This window comes from Mustela putorius, unplaced genomic scaffold, assembly GCF_011764305.1.
Source record: "Mustela putorius furo isolate JIRA1106 unplaced genomic scaffold, ASM1176430v1.1 tig00000870_pilon_pilon_pilon, whole genome shotgun sequence".
In the NCBI taxonomy this organism is placed as follows: Eukaryota; Metazoa; Chordata; class Mammalia; order Carnivora; family Mustelidae; genus Mustela; species Mustela putorius.
In genome coordinates this window covers 2255985-2273087 of record NW_025421503.1, presented here as the reverse complement: position 1 = coordinate 2273087, position 17103 = coordinate 2255985, and the positions used below count along the sequence as shown (strand labels likewise).

The 17103-nt window shown below is 35.3% G+C and overlaps 1 protein-coding gene across 2 annotated transcripts in view; it reads right to left on the bottom strand.

Annotated features, from left to right (window-relative positions):
- Nucleotides 1–247: 247 nt before the first annotated feature.
- Nucleotides 248–17103, bottom strand: part of LOC101681822 — a 284416-nt gene continuing 267560 nt past the window's right edge. The window contains exons 12-13 of one of the 2 annotated variants that reach the window (XM_045085576.1): nt 6908–9444; nt 248–893 (exon numbers count right to left, since the gene is read on the bottom strand). In XM_045085576.1, the coding sequence (XP_044941511.1) occupies nt 8147–9444 (1298 nt within the window). In that variant the 3' untranslated portion in view covers nt 248–893; nt 6908–8146. The remainder of the gene's footprint in view (nt 894–6907; nt 9445–17103) is intronic. The other variant, XM_045085577.1, reaches the window with a different exon arrangement.

Sequence of the window (17103 nt, the reverse complement as noted above, 5' to 3'; positions counted from 1 at the left end):
AACCCAGTCCCTGTTTGTAACTGCAAAAGAAAGAAATACAATTTTTTAAAATTATTTCACTATTTTTTTTCAGTTCTTTTGCCAGGAGCTATAAAAACTCTATACCAGTTTTTGAGTTACTTTATGGCAGCTCCAAAGATAGCTTTATTGTTTCCAATTCATTCATCTCTAAAACTTCTTGGTAAATGACATATGCTATAAATTTTTCTAGGTTAGTAAGGTTGATCGGGATAAATAGCAAGTTAAGCAAACACTGCACAGTACTGATGAATCTTAACTACTTTAATCATGTGTACCACATTCATAAAACAATAACAATAATAAACAACATTAACAATAAAATAACAATTTATTATTGTTGATATTAAACCTAGAGTGGCTATCACAATTTTAAAAACATCTGTCAGATTTTTTAAGTGACTATTACAATATTAAAATCATGTCATAAAATTTCTTCAAAGTTAAGACAATCTTCTTCTGGAGACAGAGACTTACACAAAAGAAAGAGAACTTCTAGCTGGAAAATCTGACTGCACTTTTTAGTCATTAACAACTCAAAATATTTTTTTATGATGTCTAGAAAGGACCACAATGTGTCCTTTCCCTAACTTCAGAGTCTGCCAGAAGCAAATAAGATGAATGGGGCAGTTGTAACATGGCATTTTGAAACAACATTCTTGGTCTCATGGACAATAAAGACAAGGTCATGTAATGAGGAAGGGATAAGAGAATAAACATATAATAAACATTTCTCAGGGATCTCTGCAAGTTTTGAAGTTATTTGCTCATATCCTCAAAACCTTCTTGGTTGTGCCTTTGTCTTTTCCATCTCAAGGTATTCTTTTCACTAATCAAGGGTCAAGGTTTTGTCTGCTACCTGTCTGGAGGTTGAGCTGCAACAACAGGATAAAAAGAAACTTGGGAGTTAAAAGCTGTAATGTAAAGAAAATAATATTTTTCTCCATAGACTATTTTAAATAGATTATGTAATATAAAACATAGATATCATGATCCTTCAAAGCTTCAAACCCATGTTCAAAAAACTACTGTGATCACCTTATAATCACAAGTATAATAATGTCTCTTAAAATACTAAGATGAAACTATAGTAGTGTTTATTTTGTAACCTAGGAGTCTGCTAACATTAGGTTAGCACAATATTTATTATACTTGACACCTTTAATTATATGTTATTTTCAATATATAAAATTGACTTAAAATTTTTCATTATAGGCTCTGAATTTTTTTCTCACTTGGTAGCTGTGTGATCACAAAAAGGTTACTTGACTATATAACATAGTCCTCACCTATAAAATAGGGTAACAGGGAAAATTATGTAACTTCATAGACTTGTTGAGAGGTTTAAATGAACTACTACATGTCAAATAGTAAGTGCTACTAAATCTTGGTTATGAAATGGCTGCCTGGATATTTACACTGAAGTTTATTTTTATGTGTTTTCTAATTCCAACATTGCTCTATTACTAATCTTTTGTTATGTCATATCATATTCCATTTGTAAACTATATTCAAGAGTAGTACAAAGCCATGAAAACAATCATACTGAGAACTGAATTTTCTGGACCTTTTACTTAAAACTCTCACAGTTAGCAATCTTATTCTGATTTAGAGCCTTTTGCAACTATCTAGAAATTGTCTTTTCAGGGCCTAGAATAAAGTTCTGTTTGCCTCATTATCTATTACTGTGTAGTCAGGTAAGATGAACTATGCTCCTTGGCTGTGGTCACTGTCCATTTGTGGTATAATATTTATGTGATGAAATAAGGTAGTGCTGGTGCTTGTTTCTTCTATTATTTCTACTTCACTTACTACTTGATTGGTCATCTTTTTATTCAGGAAGTACCAAGATAGTAAGTATGAACAACCAGATTGTTCCTAACTTCTTATAAAACAATCAGTTATTTAAAAAAAAAAAACCCAAATCAGTTATTTGTAATAAAAACGATCTTATTATTAAAATTTCCATGAAAACTCAGATGGCTATGGTCCTCAAAGTAACCCCAAAGCATAAAAAGTTATCAACTGTGTGTGTGCATGTGTATGTGTACGCACACACGAGTGTTGGTATAGGTTCTCTGTGAAAGGGTAAAAATGAAGTGGTAGCAGATACATTAGCAGATAAACTTTTAAAAGTCAGCAATCAGGAAGCACACTTAGCTGGGCAGCTTGAAAGCTTGGTTACTTCCTAAATGGGGTTAGTATGTTAGGGTGTTTGAATGACCTCAGAATGGGAAAATCAGAAGCTGGTGGTGAATAAGTGAAAATTTGTTAATATAGGGTGCTTATATTCTTGTTAGAAACTTTGAAGTCTGCAGTTGCGTGTGTGTGTGTGTGTGTGTGTGTGTGTGATGAGATAAGGGTAGGTTAGGAAGTACAAAGGATGGCATAGAAGAAATATTTTTCTTTTACAAATGGACTTGGACAAGCCAGAACATATGGGGATTCAATGATATGCTGAAAGAGTAAAGATTACTGCAATCATATTTATTATTCCACAATATCCCTCCTTCTCCATATAACATTATTTCCTTTGTCTTCACCTCCAATATAATCATCTCTTGCTACTACCTTCTTATCCACATTCTTCATTTTATTGAGGGACTCTATTACACTGAATCAACAGTTTCTATCCCATAAACATTCTACTTAATGAATCCAAGTATCTATAGAAGTGGATTGGTTGACATGCCTCATGAGAGACAAAACCTGAAATTTCATACCTTGCTTATTTAATCATTTTGCATTTATTGTCTTTGATACTCAATACATCCAAACTGAGACTTAAATATTTTAGAAAATGTAGTTTAATAATTGTCCCTCAAGTAGAAGATGAAATAAATTCAGACACAGCTGCTTCAGTTTTTTTCAAGCCTGGATCACAGCAGACTGCACAGATCCTATAGCTGTTGAATGCACATCTACCCTGGTGTCATTGTAGCAAACATTTCTGAGATTTGAAAATCCAGTGAAATCTCCTTTTTGAGAATAAAATGTCTCTTTAGTCAATTATTTAAGATTTATGATGTTGAGTGATAGTCTTAAAGTTCTCCTAAGTTAGTCTCTACCAATTTTTGGACTCAAGTTGATTTGGTCTGTTTTATTCTATCTGTCCAGATAAAATGCATCATTGATCCTTACATTTGAGGGGGCAGGGCCAAAGGCCCTTGAGGCGTAAGGGAAAATACATAATTTTGAAATTCCTTCAGAAAGAAGGTCATTTGCACAGATTTTCTGCAGTAGGGGCAGTAATAAGGTGCAATTTACTCTGAGCTTGGAGTAACTGGTTTTCCTTTGGATTGCTCACTGAGGTCATTATAAGTTTGTGGTTGGCTCAGAAAACTATACATGGTGTCCATAAAGAAAGAAGGCTGAATTCAATCTGAGACTTTGATCTTGTAGCAAATCACCAATTGTTTTTTTCCCCAAACTATTCAAAGAACAATGGGCAGTTCACATGGTTAGCAGGAAGAACTTTTGTATTTACTCAATATTATTTATTTAGTTACATTGAGTTTGAGATCTTTTACTAATTAACTTCAAAGGAGGTTCCAACTCAGTTCACTGTATTTCAATTAAACACTTTCAGGACCCTATCTTATCTAACAACAAATCCAGCAATAGGATATCATGGAAGCAGCTCAGTATTAAAAAGAAATATGAACAAATTGATATATAAAGGAGTGACTTTATTGGAAAGGTTTGGTGCACAGATGACCTCAGTAAAGCAGTTTAATAATTAACAGACCTTGACCAAGTTGATAGGAGATGGTTTACTGTATCTTAGATTGAAAATCCCCAGAAAACATGTCTCCCACTGACAAAACACAGCATATCCCTAAAAAGCTAGAAAGAGAAAAACTGTTTATCTGTATGTAAACATATTTAATTAAGAAACTACAAGGCAGGACATTGCTTTGATTATCTGGATTATGTGAGTACTATATACCTAAATATGCCTAAAGGTTAGGTTTATCTAAGATTTATTTCAATGACTATTAAGAAGAGTTAAACCTGTTCATGTATTTTAATGGCTCTATGATCAGGATGAAAGTGATATATTGGGAGCCCCTGGGTGGCTCAGTGGGTTAAGCCTCTGCCTTCGGCCTAAGTCATGATTGCAGAGTCTTGGGATCGAGCCCCACACTGGGCTATCTGCTCAGCAGGGAGCCTGCTTCTCTCTCTCTCTCTGCCTGCCTCTCTGCCTACTTGTCAAATAAATAAATAAATAAATAAAATCTTTTTTTTTAAAGTGATACATTGGGTCAATCATTTTGAAATGAAAATATGAAAACTTCTGGCCACTCCAGTTAATCCACTCTGATGATATTATGCTACAAATTTAGCCTCTTCTGAACCAAGGATTATCTGTAGGCTTCCTCAAAGATACAAGAATTTATAAACAAAAGCATTTTTGTTGGTCAATTTAGGAGCAATTAACAAAGATACTAATTTAAGAGAACTTTGGTGCAAAAAGTATGACACATTTGATTGGTATGTTCAGACATCTGTCACACTAAGAAGACCTATATAATTCTATTTATAAAACTGGTTATAATAGACTATCCTATATGAAAATTTCCTTCAATATCACTACTGAATCATCTTTGTTTTTTAAAAAATTCTACCATAAATCACAAAATGACACCTTCTTTGAATGGCCTTAATGCAATTTTTCTTAAGTACACTGCAATCTGTCAAGTTCTTGAACTAATTATATCCTTGAGTAAAATTTTTATCAATAAAAACAATTTTCAAAGTATGAGAAAGATAAGGTATTACTTTTATCTGTTCTATATGGAATCATATTGTTTTTCAGAATTGTAAATAACCTCTAGGTAACTTATTAAATGATACCAGGGTCTTAGTAATATAGTTCTAAAACCACAATCCATGGAAGTGAATGTTAACCTTCACAAAAAGGAAGATAATTTCAGGAGTTAAGATCTTGTTGGGTTATTTCTGAAAAGTGCAACACAGTGTAATAATTAATACACCCATATTTCCAACTACTCTAATACATTGGTGACCTGTGATCTGAACAACCAAAATGTTTTCTAACCTTTCTAGAAACTCAGTGAGATTCCATTTTATTTGTTTTCATATAGCTTCTATCCTCAAATAGGCATTTGTTTTCCTATTAAGTGGGCTAAAAGCACCTTAAAGGGCACTTTATTTCTCATTTTGCACATTTTTGAAGACCTCTACACTGTTTAATTATTAAATGCCTATTGAAATAATGAATGAAGATGATACAAATGGCTTGACTAAATGTTCTGATGTTAATTAAGTTGGTTGTTGGGTTCATTTGTGGTTAGTAGAAAAATTTTAAAGGGAGCTTCTCTTCTTAAATTGTTTTAATGGGGAAAGTACCTGTGTTTCCCTATTGTAGTTGTTTATGATGGAAATATGGACAAGGATGTAATAAACCAGGAAAAATGTGGAAGCTCTGAAGGAAGGAAATCACCCATTCTTCTAGAAGAATGCTTTGTTTGTGTATCCTCCATTAAAAAAAAAATGTTTTTTGGGGAAGGAGAGAAATGCCCTACTTTGCAGGTAGTTTTCATCTAAAATTAACATGATACGTTTTACATACCCAAACTTAGGAAATATAGTTGTTATATACTAGGATTCTAACAGCAAAATATTCCTTAACTAGTAAACTAAAACTTATGATAACCATATTTTCATTCATACCAAAACACCAAATCCATAAAATAAACATATTTTTAAAGTTTTCATACTACTGCAAAAGTTCATTTTGTATAAAACAACTGGGAGAAATTTCTCTTTTTTCTAATGTTGTGGTTTGTATTTTAGCAATATTATTTTTATTACTTATAATGACATTACCTTAAAACTTACATAAGGTGGAGCTATAAAACTATACTAGGTATTTATAACTGTCTCCAGAGAGATGGTTCTTTTAGGAAAACCATGAAATTGTTCTTTATTAAAGTAAAAGCTTTGGAGAGATGCCTATTTTGTACTTTAATTTTGGCTATATATGCCATATATATATATACACATTCAATTACACATTGAATATATATATATTCAATTACACATTCTAGTAGAAAACAAAGTAATTTTTTAAGTTGCACATTTATCTACACAAACACTAAAATCTAAATGTATTTGTTTACCATGTCTAATGAAGAACAACAAAAATAAAATTCAATGTGTACCAACTTGACTATGTCTCAATGACAGTATGGTGGTAAAATTTCATCAAAAAGAGTATTACTTGATGCTGTAAAAAATAGTCTTCCAAAATTTAGAAATCCTAGTTTGTGCATGCAATTCAGAGTGCTAGAAGAAACATTTGATATAATTTTTAGGAGATATAAGAAAAAAGCAAATTTTAAGTCAAGAGTAGAAAAAGTTTAGGCTTCTTTGCTCCTTAATATTATGTCATCAAACTCATTAAAATTCTATTTATTTAATGAGAAACTAGGATATAATAGTTATATCTGATTTTTCCAGCTTCATTATAAAATGGGATTTGGGGAAATAATAGTTTCAAATGTCTTTATTCATGGTATTTAAAGTTCATTCAACTTTGCTCTCTCTGCAAATAGAGGGAAGAAACAAATGCTTGGCCATTGTACCCTTGATGGAGGTAGTGAATGAGCCAGCCACTGCACAATCAAGGCCATTTTTCTATTTACAAGCTGTATAGCAGATGGATCTTTCAAATAGAAAACTGTGCTGCTGGCTACCAGGGTCAATAAAGAAGTAATACCGGACATCTTATCTCCTCTCTTCCATGGATTGCATACTCAAATAAATTTTAAAAAGGAAGTTTTTTAGTCATGTTCAATGACCTAACACTTTGAATTATAATAAATGGAGAAGAAATTTAAAGTCTACATTTATATAAACTTACCTTAAAAAATGATTCACAGCACCTGATGATACAGCAAACTTCACAACATTTGGTGGTTCAGCTTCTACTATAATGTCAAAACCAAGGAATGGAATATGTGAATTGGAGTGAAAGTTTAAATTGGTAGGATCCTTGATAACAATGTAATTCTGGACCTTTGAGAAATCTTTTAAAAAGCCAGATTCCTTGGCATCAAGGACATCCTTGGACTCAGTAGTATACTTAAGGCTAACAGAATCCATGGAGCCAGTAGTGTCTTTGAGGCAGGCACCAAATTTGTGGTTATCAAAAATTGTATAATTTGTACTAAGCTTAGATGGATCAGAAAATTCAAAGGTGGTCAAATTTCCAGCTGTGGAAATATAGTTTGTGCTGGCAGCAAAAGTGGGGTAGTTACCATTAACAATATTGGGAATGGAGAAACTGGCACTGATATCCAATTCAGGCTCAGAGAGATTATTAATATTGCTAGTATTGGTAAAATTATGAACATTATGGATATTTATGGCATCATCATTTGTGTTGGTGACAAGATTGGATCCAAAGACATGAGTTAATCTAAGGTCATGGTTAGTGCCTGAGGCACAGGTGGTGCCAGGAGTATAGCTAGGGTTAATAGCACCACTACAACTGGTTGTATTGCTAGTGTCAATGGCATTGACAGTGGTAGCTGTAGAGCTAGGTTTGGCAGCATAACTGTTTCTAGCAATACAGTTGACACTGGGTAGAAGGCTAGCATTTACTGCATGGATGAATCCTGAGACACAGTCAAGATCTGAGTCACAGTTTGGGACGGCTGTATAGTTGTGGTCAGTAGCAATGGTGGGTTTTGTATCATACCTGAAATTAGCATACTTGTTAGACCTAATTGCACTACTTTGACTTGTAGTATTACTAGGCCTGACATTAGAGTTAGAGCCAGGGTCTATTTTAAAGTCAGGGCCATTGTTATTGGGGCCAGGACAACTGATGTTGGGGCCAGAGTCATTGTTAATGGACTCAGGGCAGTTGGTGCCTGATCGGATATTTTGAGGGTCAGAGGCATTGTTTTGGGAGCCAGATCTATTGATTTTAGAGCCAGGTCTATTGTTGAAGCCAGCACCATTAATGGAATCAGAAGTGTAGTCCAGGCCAGTTCCATTTTGGAACCCAGAACTATAGTTTGTATTAAGACCATTGTTGCTATTAGCAGTACATTCTGGATCAACACCACTGTTTAGGCCAGAGGTACTGTCTGAATTATTGGTGTGTTTTTTTCCCATCAGAATCAGTGCTATATTTGGAGTTAACATCATTGTTAGTGGAATTATCAAGGTTAGAGTCATGTTCACTGTTAGAATCAGTTCCATTGTTAGAATCACCATCACTGTTGGAATCAGCTCCACTTGTAGGGTCAACATCACCACTGGGATCAGATCCATTGTCTGTGTCTGCATCTTTTTCAGCATTGCTATCTTTGGGATCACTGTCATCAGGGTCAGACTTATCTTTGGGATCTTTCTTATCTTTGGTGTTGTCATCCTCAGAATCTACTTCATCTTCAGGATCTCTTTCATTTTCAGAGTCTGTCTCTTCTTCATGGTCTGTCTCATCTTTGAAAAGAGGCTTCTCTTTGGCATTGGCCTTATTGTTGAGATTTCTAGCACTCATTAATTTAATTTCATTGTCAGGATTGACCTCATTTTCAAGTTTAGTGGTAAGGTTAAACTTGCCCTCATTTTCAAGGCCAGGAACATTGCTGGTGTCAGTAACACTGTCTGATCCAGGGGTACTATGGTAGCCCAGGGTATTTTGAGGATTCATGGGAAAGGTACTGGTAACAGTAGAGCCTATGAGATTTTGAAGAGCTGAGCAACTTTCACAATGTAAATAAGAAGTTGAACCCAAGGAATATTTAGAATCCTCTCGATGTAAAGGACAGTGGATGCCCACAGGATGTTTAGGATCCAGGGATCGAGATAAAGGGCTATTCCGAGAAGTCTTACGATGTCTAATAGATTTGGGGCTCAGAGAATATTTAGAATCCAAGGGAATTTGGAGATGTAAAGTATAGTCACGGTCTGAATCATCATCAGAATTTACAAGACATTTATGAAAAGAATTATTGATTTCCACGAAACATTTGGAACATATAGGAGCTCCAGTGTCCAAAGAATATGTGTTGTTTCTGTGAGTCTTGGGGCATACATCAGGCCAAGAGCTCATGGACACAGGATGGCAGAGAGATGCTAAGTCTTCAGAGGTATAATCTTCAACATTTAAAGGAGGAATAGGATTCATTTGAGACTGGGAACTCTGAAAACTTTGTGGCAATCTGTAGTCCTTGCAATGAATTTTACATACTGAAGTTTTGTGCCTGACATTTCTGTGATGCTTGGTATCCGTGACTATGTTTGGGATTGGAGAAAGGCTGTGTCTGTGCTTTTGCTTTAACTTTTTCTGTGATTTTTGGTTGTCACTGAACTTTGGAGATACCTCTTTAGATCTCACACTCTTGTCACCACTCAGATATTTTACAAGTTGAATTCTGGATACTGCTAGAAAGAGAAGAATAAAACATGAGCAAGAATAACAAAAAATATAATAAAGTTTTACTTTGGCATTCACAATAGAACACAAGTATGTGCTAAGGAAAAAAATACCATTTCTTTTGATAGATTATTACTATTTGATATTTCAGAAGGAGGCCATGATCTTAAATTTTCTTCTGTCCTCTAGAGCTTATTAAGACATAAAAAATGAAAGGTGGTCATTTATCTTATATTTCTATACCAGATTCATAAAGCTTATACTTTAGGAGATAAATCATTTAATAATAATTCATTGGCAGAATGAGGGGCAAGATGGTGGAGGTGTAGGAGACCCTATTTCAACTGGTGTCTACCAGAGCACTCTGAACACCCATGAAATCAGCCTGAGGTGTAAAATTATACACTTCTGGATCTCTACAGGGGCAGAGGATCATCAGTGGAGAGGTACAGAGTAGCTGGGAGTGCACAGATTGATATTGGAGGATAAACAGAAGGGTGAGGGAGCCACCAGAAGCAACCCATTGGAAAGTAATACTCCAGTGCAAAAGTGCCTTGTGCTTGGGGACCAGCATTAGCTTGGAGACTGGTGGATGAGAAACAGGAAGGGATTAATAATAGCACTCAAACAGAAGAAAGAGATGTAAGGAACAATTGTTGGGATTGGACGACTCCAGGCATGAACTTAAGCCCACAGTCCCAGGATGGCCATAGCCAATACCCTCCTGCACCTGAGAGAGCCCAGCAGGGGCTGCAGTTAGTGGTCCCTGGGTCCGCGGCCACCACAGCTGTCTCAGTTGCCTCCACTGCCACTGGGGCTGAGTGTACTCAGTATGGACATGGGCTCCAGACAGCAGTGTCAGGAACAGCAGACACCAGGACCAGGCTTGCCCAGACCAGTATCTCTCACGATTTTGGTAGCATGGGGGTACAGAGACAAGTGCAGGCCTTGGGCAACCACTGAGACAGTGGCTGGGGGTGCACATCGCCTGTGGGAGATTGATGGCTCAGCGGAGTTCGCAGAGGGGAAATCTGTGTGTTCTGGACCATCCAGAGAGGAGCAGACTATGGCTTCTTTCTGAGGAGGAGGTCTGGGTGTGGACAGCTTACTTTGCTCTGACCCTCCAAAAAGGCACAAAAAAACATAAAAGGACAAAAACATCCAGAGAACAAAAGCCTGAAAAACCAGTTTCCACAGAGCCCAGCTCTGTGATAGGGGGTAGGGCAACTCAGCCCAAGCAAGACTGACTGAAAAACAAAGAGGCAGTCCCCTTCCCTAGAAGACAAGCCAAAAGAACAAGAGGAAAACAATCACAGGGTCCCCATAAAACTTTAAAACCCCAGCATCAGGGGAGAACACTACATTAAGCTCCCAGTATTGCCCCACAGCCTGTATATTTCATAGTTACAAATTTTCTCTCTCTTTTTAAAAATTTGCTCTCATGATTCTCATTCTTTTATTTTTGTAACCTACTTAACATTTCAACTGGATGTTTAAAACAACATATTCCATAGCAACTTTTTAACTTGAACTCTTTTCATACAGAGACTTTTGTTTCTTTTTCTTTTTATATATATAGTTATAAGTTCAAGGTAGTCCTTTTCCCCTATTCAATACTACCTCTATCTATCTATCTATCTATCTATCATCTATCTATCTACACCAGTTTTAATCTCCCTGTATCTCTGGCAAGTTGAGTCCTCTAACAAAGATAACAAGGTGCACCCAAGAAAAACTGGAATAATCTACCTTGCCCACATCAAGGGTTTATAACCACTTTCCCGTCTTACTCTTTTGTCAGTGTTTCTGTGTGTTTGTTTTTGTTTTTGAACCTTATAAATCTTATTCTTGGGATTCATTTGGCTGGGATTTTCCCTTTTCTTTTTCTTTTGTTGGTCTTTTTGTTTGTTCTTCTTCTTTTTTTTTTTTTTTTGTACTTTATAAATCTTATTGTTGGGGCTCATTTTGGCTTTTTTTCTCTCCTTTTCTCTCTCTTTTTTCTTTTTTCCCTCCTTTTGGTGGTGAATTCCAATTGCTCCAAAACTTTCCAGGGTGCATCTTGCCTGGATCGTGCTTGGTATTTTCAGCTATACGTCCTCTCAACCACCTCTCATCAGAATGACTAGGAGGAGGCACACTCAACAGAGGAAAGTTTCAGAGACTGTGACCTCTGCCGAGAACTATTATATATGGATATAAATAATATGTTGGAAACAGAAACCAGGGTTAACAGTTATCTAGACAATGGCTAGGTCGGAAAAAACCATTAGTGGCAACATAGAATCTCTAAGGGCGGAAGTAAGAGCCAATCTAGCAGAACTTAGAAATGTTATCAATAAAATCCAATCTAATCTAAATACTCTAACAGCTGGGGTAAATGAAGCAGAAGATCGAATTAGTGGTCTAGAAGACAAACTAATAGAAAAGAATGATTGAGAGAAGGCTGGAACAAACAGATTGGGAGTCATGAAAACAGCATTAGAGAAATAAAGGATGCCATGAAACCTTCCAGTGTCAGAATTATTGGGATACCTGATGGGTGGAGAGAGAGAGAGGACTAGAAGACAAAGTTGAGCAAATCTTAGATGAGAATTTTCTTAATCTGGGGAACAGAACAAATGTTCATATCCTAGAGGCAGAGAGGGCACCCCCCAAGATCAATGAGGGTAGAAAGACCTCCAGACATATAATTGTGAAATTCATGAATCATAAATTCAGAGAAAATGTCTTAAGGCAGCTAGGGGGAAGAGATTCCTTACATAGAGAGGGAGGAACATAAGAATAACATCAGACCTGTCTACAGAAACCTGGCAAGCCAGAAAGGGCTGGCAAGAGATATTCAGGGCACTAAATGAGAAGAACACGCAGCCAAGAACAGATAGCCTTGCAGTTATCTGGCAAGGCTGACATTCAGAATGGATGGAGAGACATCCTTGTCGTGTTCCTGTCTCAAAGAGAAGGCTGTCAGTTTTTCCCCATTGAGGTTGATATTCACTGTGGATCTTCATAGACAGATTTCATGAAGTTGAGGAATGTTCCCTCTATCCCTACACTCTGAATCATTTTAATCAGGAATGGATGCTATATCCTGTCAAATGCTTTTTCTGCATCAATTGAAAGGACCATGTTCTTTCAAGGTTCTTCTCTCTTCTCTTATTGATTTGTTCTATCATACTGATTGATTTGTGAATGTTGAACCACCCTTGCATCCCATGGATAAATCCTACCTGGTCATGGTGATAAAGAACTTCTAAGGCTGGAAAAGACTAAAAAATTATGTGACTACCAAGCTGGCATTACAAGAAATATTAAAGGGGGGGTTCTATAAAAGAAGAAAGAACCCAAGAGTGACATAGAACAGAAATTTACAGAGACAATCAATAGAAACAAGGACTTCACAGGCAACATGTCAATAAAAACTTATCTTTCAATAATCCCTCTCAATGTGAATGACTTAAATGCTCCCATAAAACAGCACAGGGTTGCAGACTGGATAAAAAGATAAAACCCATCCATATGCTGTTTACAAGAAACACATTTTGAACCTAAATATACTATCCAAAGCAATCTATACATTTAATGTAATCCTTATCAAAATACCAACAATATTTTCCACAGAGCAAGAACAAACAATCCTAAAGTTTATATGAAACCAAAGAAGATGCCAAATAGTCAAAGCAATCTTGAAAAAGAAAAGCAAAGCTGGAGGCATCACAATTCCGGACTTTAAGTTATTTTACAAAGCTGTAGTGATCAGAACAGTAAGGTATTGGCACAAAAACAGGCACATAGTTCAATGGAAAAGAAGAGAAAACCCAGAAATGAACCCACATTTTATATGGTCAATTAATATTCAAGAAAACAGGAAAGAATATCCAATGGAAAAAAGACAGTCTCTTCAACAGATGGTGTTGAGAAAACTGGACAGCAACATGCAAAAGATTGAAACCGGAAAACATTTTTACACTATACAAAAAACAAAATCAAAATGGATAAAATACCTAAATGTGAGACAGGAAACTATGAAAATTCTAGAGTGGAACACAGGCAGTAACTTCTTTAGCACTACCTGTAGGAACTTTTTTTTCTAGCTATGTCTCCAGAGGCAAGGGAAATAAAAGCAAAAATAAACTATTGGGACATCATCAAAATAAAGAACTCTTGTACAGGAAGGAAACAATCAACTCAATTAAAAGGCAACCTACTGAATAGGAGAAAATATTTACAAATGATATACTCAATAAAGTGTTAATATCCAAAATATATAAAGAATTTATAAAACTCAACAAACAAAAAAATCAAATAATCCAGTTAATAAATGGGCAGAAGACATGAAGAGATATTTCTCCAAAGATGACATATAGATGGCTAAAAGACACATGAAAAATGCTCAATATCATTCATTATGAGGGAAATACAAGCCAAACCTATAATGAGATATCACTTTACACCTGTCATGATGGCTAAAATTAACAACACAGGAAGCAACAGGTGTTGGAGACAATGTGGATAAAGGGGAACCTTCTTACATTGTGGTAATGCAAACTGGTACAGCCATTCTGGAAAACCGTATGGAGTTTCCTCAAAAAGTTAAACGTAGCACTACCCTATGATCTAGCAATTACACTACTAGAAATTTAACCAAAGGATATGAAAATACTAATTCGAAGGGGCACATTCTCCCTGAGATTTATAGCAGCATTATTGTTATAGCAGCATTATTATAGCAGTAGTATTTTTATAACAATAGCCAAATTATGGAAATAGCCCAAATGTCCAATGATTGATGAATGAATACAGAAGATGTGGTGTGTGTGTGTGTGTGTGTGTATATATATGAATATTATTCAGCCATAAAAGAGAATGATATCTTGCCATTTTCAACAATATGGATGGAACTAGAGAGTATAATGTTAACTAAGTCAGTTGAAGAAAGACAAATGCCATATGATTTTACTCACGTATGGAATTTAAGAAACAAAACAGAGGAACTTACTGAAAAAAACAGCAAGCCAGAAGACACTTATACCTAAGGAGAACAAACTAAGCATTACTGGAGAGGAGGCAGATGAGGAGAAGATTAAATGTTTGAGGGGTATTAAGGAAAGCACTTGTGATGAACACTGGGTGTTGTATGTAAGTGATGAGTCACTAAATTTTATATCTGAAAGTAATATTGCACTGTATGTTAACTAACTGGAATTTAAATAAAAAACTTGAAAAAAATCAATTTTATTTCTATATACTTGCAATGAAGAATATTTGAATAAAATTAAAAATTCCATTTATAATAGCATTAAAAATTAAAAATTTCCAACAAATTTAATAAAATATGTTCAAAAACCATACTTTAAAAAGTATAAAACACTATTGAAAGACATTTTTAAAGGATCTAAATTAATGGGAAACATTCCGTGTTTGTGGATCAGAAGACTTAATATTGTTGAATGGTAATACTTTACAAATTAATCTACAGATCAACACAATCTCTATCAGAATCTCACTTGACTGTGATTGTAATGGACCTAACATAGCCAAAACAGTCCTAAAAAAGAACAAAGTAGGAGTATATATACTTCCAGGTTTCAAAACACATTATAAAGCAAAGGTAAGAATGTGGTAATGGCACAAAGACAGGCCTACAGATCAAGGGACTAAAACTGAGATCCAGAAATAAAACCATGGATTTTTGACAAGGAGCCAGTACAATTCCATGGAGAAAAATAGTCTCTTCAATAAGTGGTATTGAGTCAAATGGACAATCACATGCAAAAGAATTAATTGTTCCCTCACATCACACCATAGAGAAAAACTAACTCAAAATGCATGAAATAACTAAACATAAGAACTAAAAGCATAAAATTATTAGAAATTAATATAGCTATAAATCTTCACAATCTTGGATTGGGCAAATGATTCTTAGATATGACACTCAAATTATGAGCAGGAAAAGGAAAACAATAATTTGGTCTACATTAAAGTTTAAAAGTTTTGTATTGCAAAGGACACCATCAAAAACTAAAAAGAAAATCCAAAGAATGGTATAACATATTTGCAAATTATATATATGATAAAAACCATGTATTTAGCATATATAAAGAATTCCTATAACTCAAAAACAAAAAATAATATAATATAAGAGTACAAAGGAGAAACTGAATACACATTTATCCAAGGAAGATGTACACTGGTCAAAAAGCACATAAAAATATGATCAACATTATTAGTCATTAGAAAAATATAAATCAATATAATCAATGAAATAACATTTCATACCAACTGGAATGGCTAAAATTTAAAAAGTCAATATGGCACCTGGGTGGCTCAGTTGGTTAAGTGTCTGATTTCAGTGTGATTTCAGCTTAGGTCATGATTTGAGGGTCATGAGAGCAAGCCCCATGTCCACCTCTGTGCCCAGCACAGAGTCTACTTGAGATGCTCTCTCTGCTTCTCCCTCTGCCTCCCCCCATTCATGTACGTTATAACTAAATAAATATTTTTTTAAAAGTCAGATAGTGAAAAGTGTTTACAAGGATGTGGAGAAATAGGAATCCTCATAAAATGATGGTGGAAGTATAAATTTATATTGTAATTTTGGAAAACAGCTTAGCAATTCTTCAAGCAATTAAACATGTAGTAACCATGTAATTCAGCAATTCCTCTCCTATGCATATATTTAAGAGAAATGAAAACATGCTACTTTATAGATTAACCTTGAAACCATTATACTAATTGATTGAATGCAGTTTCAAAGGGTCATGTTTCATATTACTCCACTCATATAAAAGGTCCAGGATATGGAAATCTATAGAGACAGAAAGCACATTAGTGGTTCCTTAGGGCTAGGGGGAATGGGAAGGGTAGGCAGATGAGAACTAGAGGGTACAGGGTTATCTTTTATGGTGATAAATTTTTTCCAAAGGGACTGTTGTGATGATTGCACATATCTGTGAGTATACTTAAAAACCACTGAATTAGAGCTACAGTTTTGGGGCGCCTGGGTGGCTCAGTGGGTTAAAGCCTCTGCCTTTGGCTCAGATCATGATCCCAGGGTCCTGGGATCAAGCCACATTGGGATTTCTGCTTAGCAGGGAGCCTGCTTCCCTCTCTTTCTCTGCCTACTTGTGATCTCTGTGTGTCAAATAAATAAATAAAATCTTTTTAAAAAATTTAAAAAATTTTTAAAAAGCACTGAATTACATAGTTGAATGGATGAATTATCTCAGGAAAAGATATCTTTCCAAAAAAAAAAAAAAAAACCTGCTCTGGATACTGACAAACTAATGAGTTTCCCTAGCACACATCATCTCATATGTGTTGTTATAACTTGGTGGATAAATTAAATGAATCTTGCATGACTCCACTGGGAAAGGACTCTTGGAACCTTGTACCTAGTTTCTGTTCATTTTCACTCTATGTGCCTTTTCTCATTAATGATTTTATTTTATTGTATGATATTTTTTTAATTTATTTTTTTATTTTCAGCATAACAGTATTCATTATTTTTGAACCACACACAGTGCTCCATGCAATCTGTGCCCTCTATAATACCCACCACCTGGTACCCCGATCTCCCACCCCCCACCCCTTCAAAACCCTCGGATTGTTTTTCACTGTCCATAGTCTCTCATGGTTCACCTCCCCTTCCAATTTCCCCCAACTCCCTT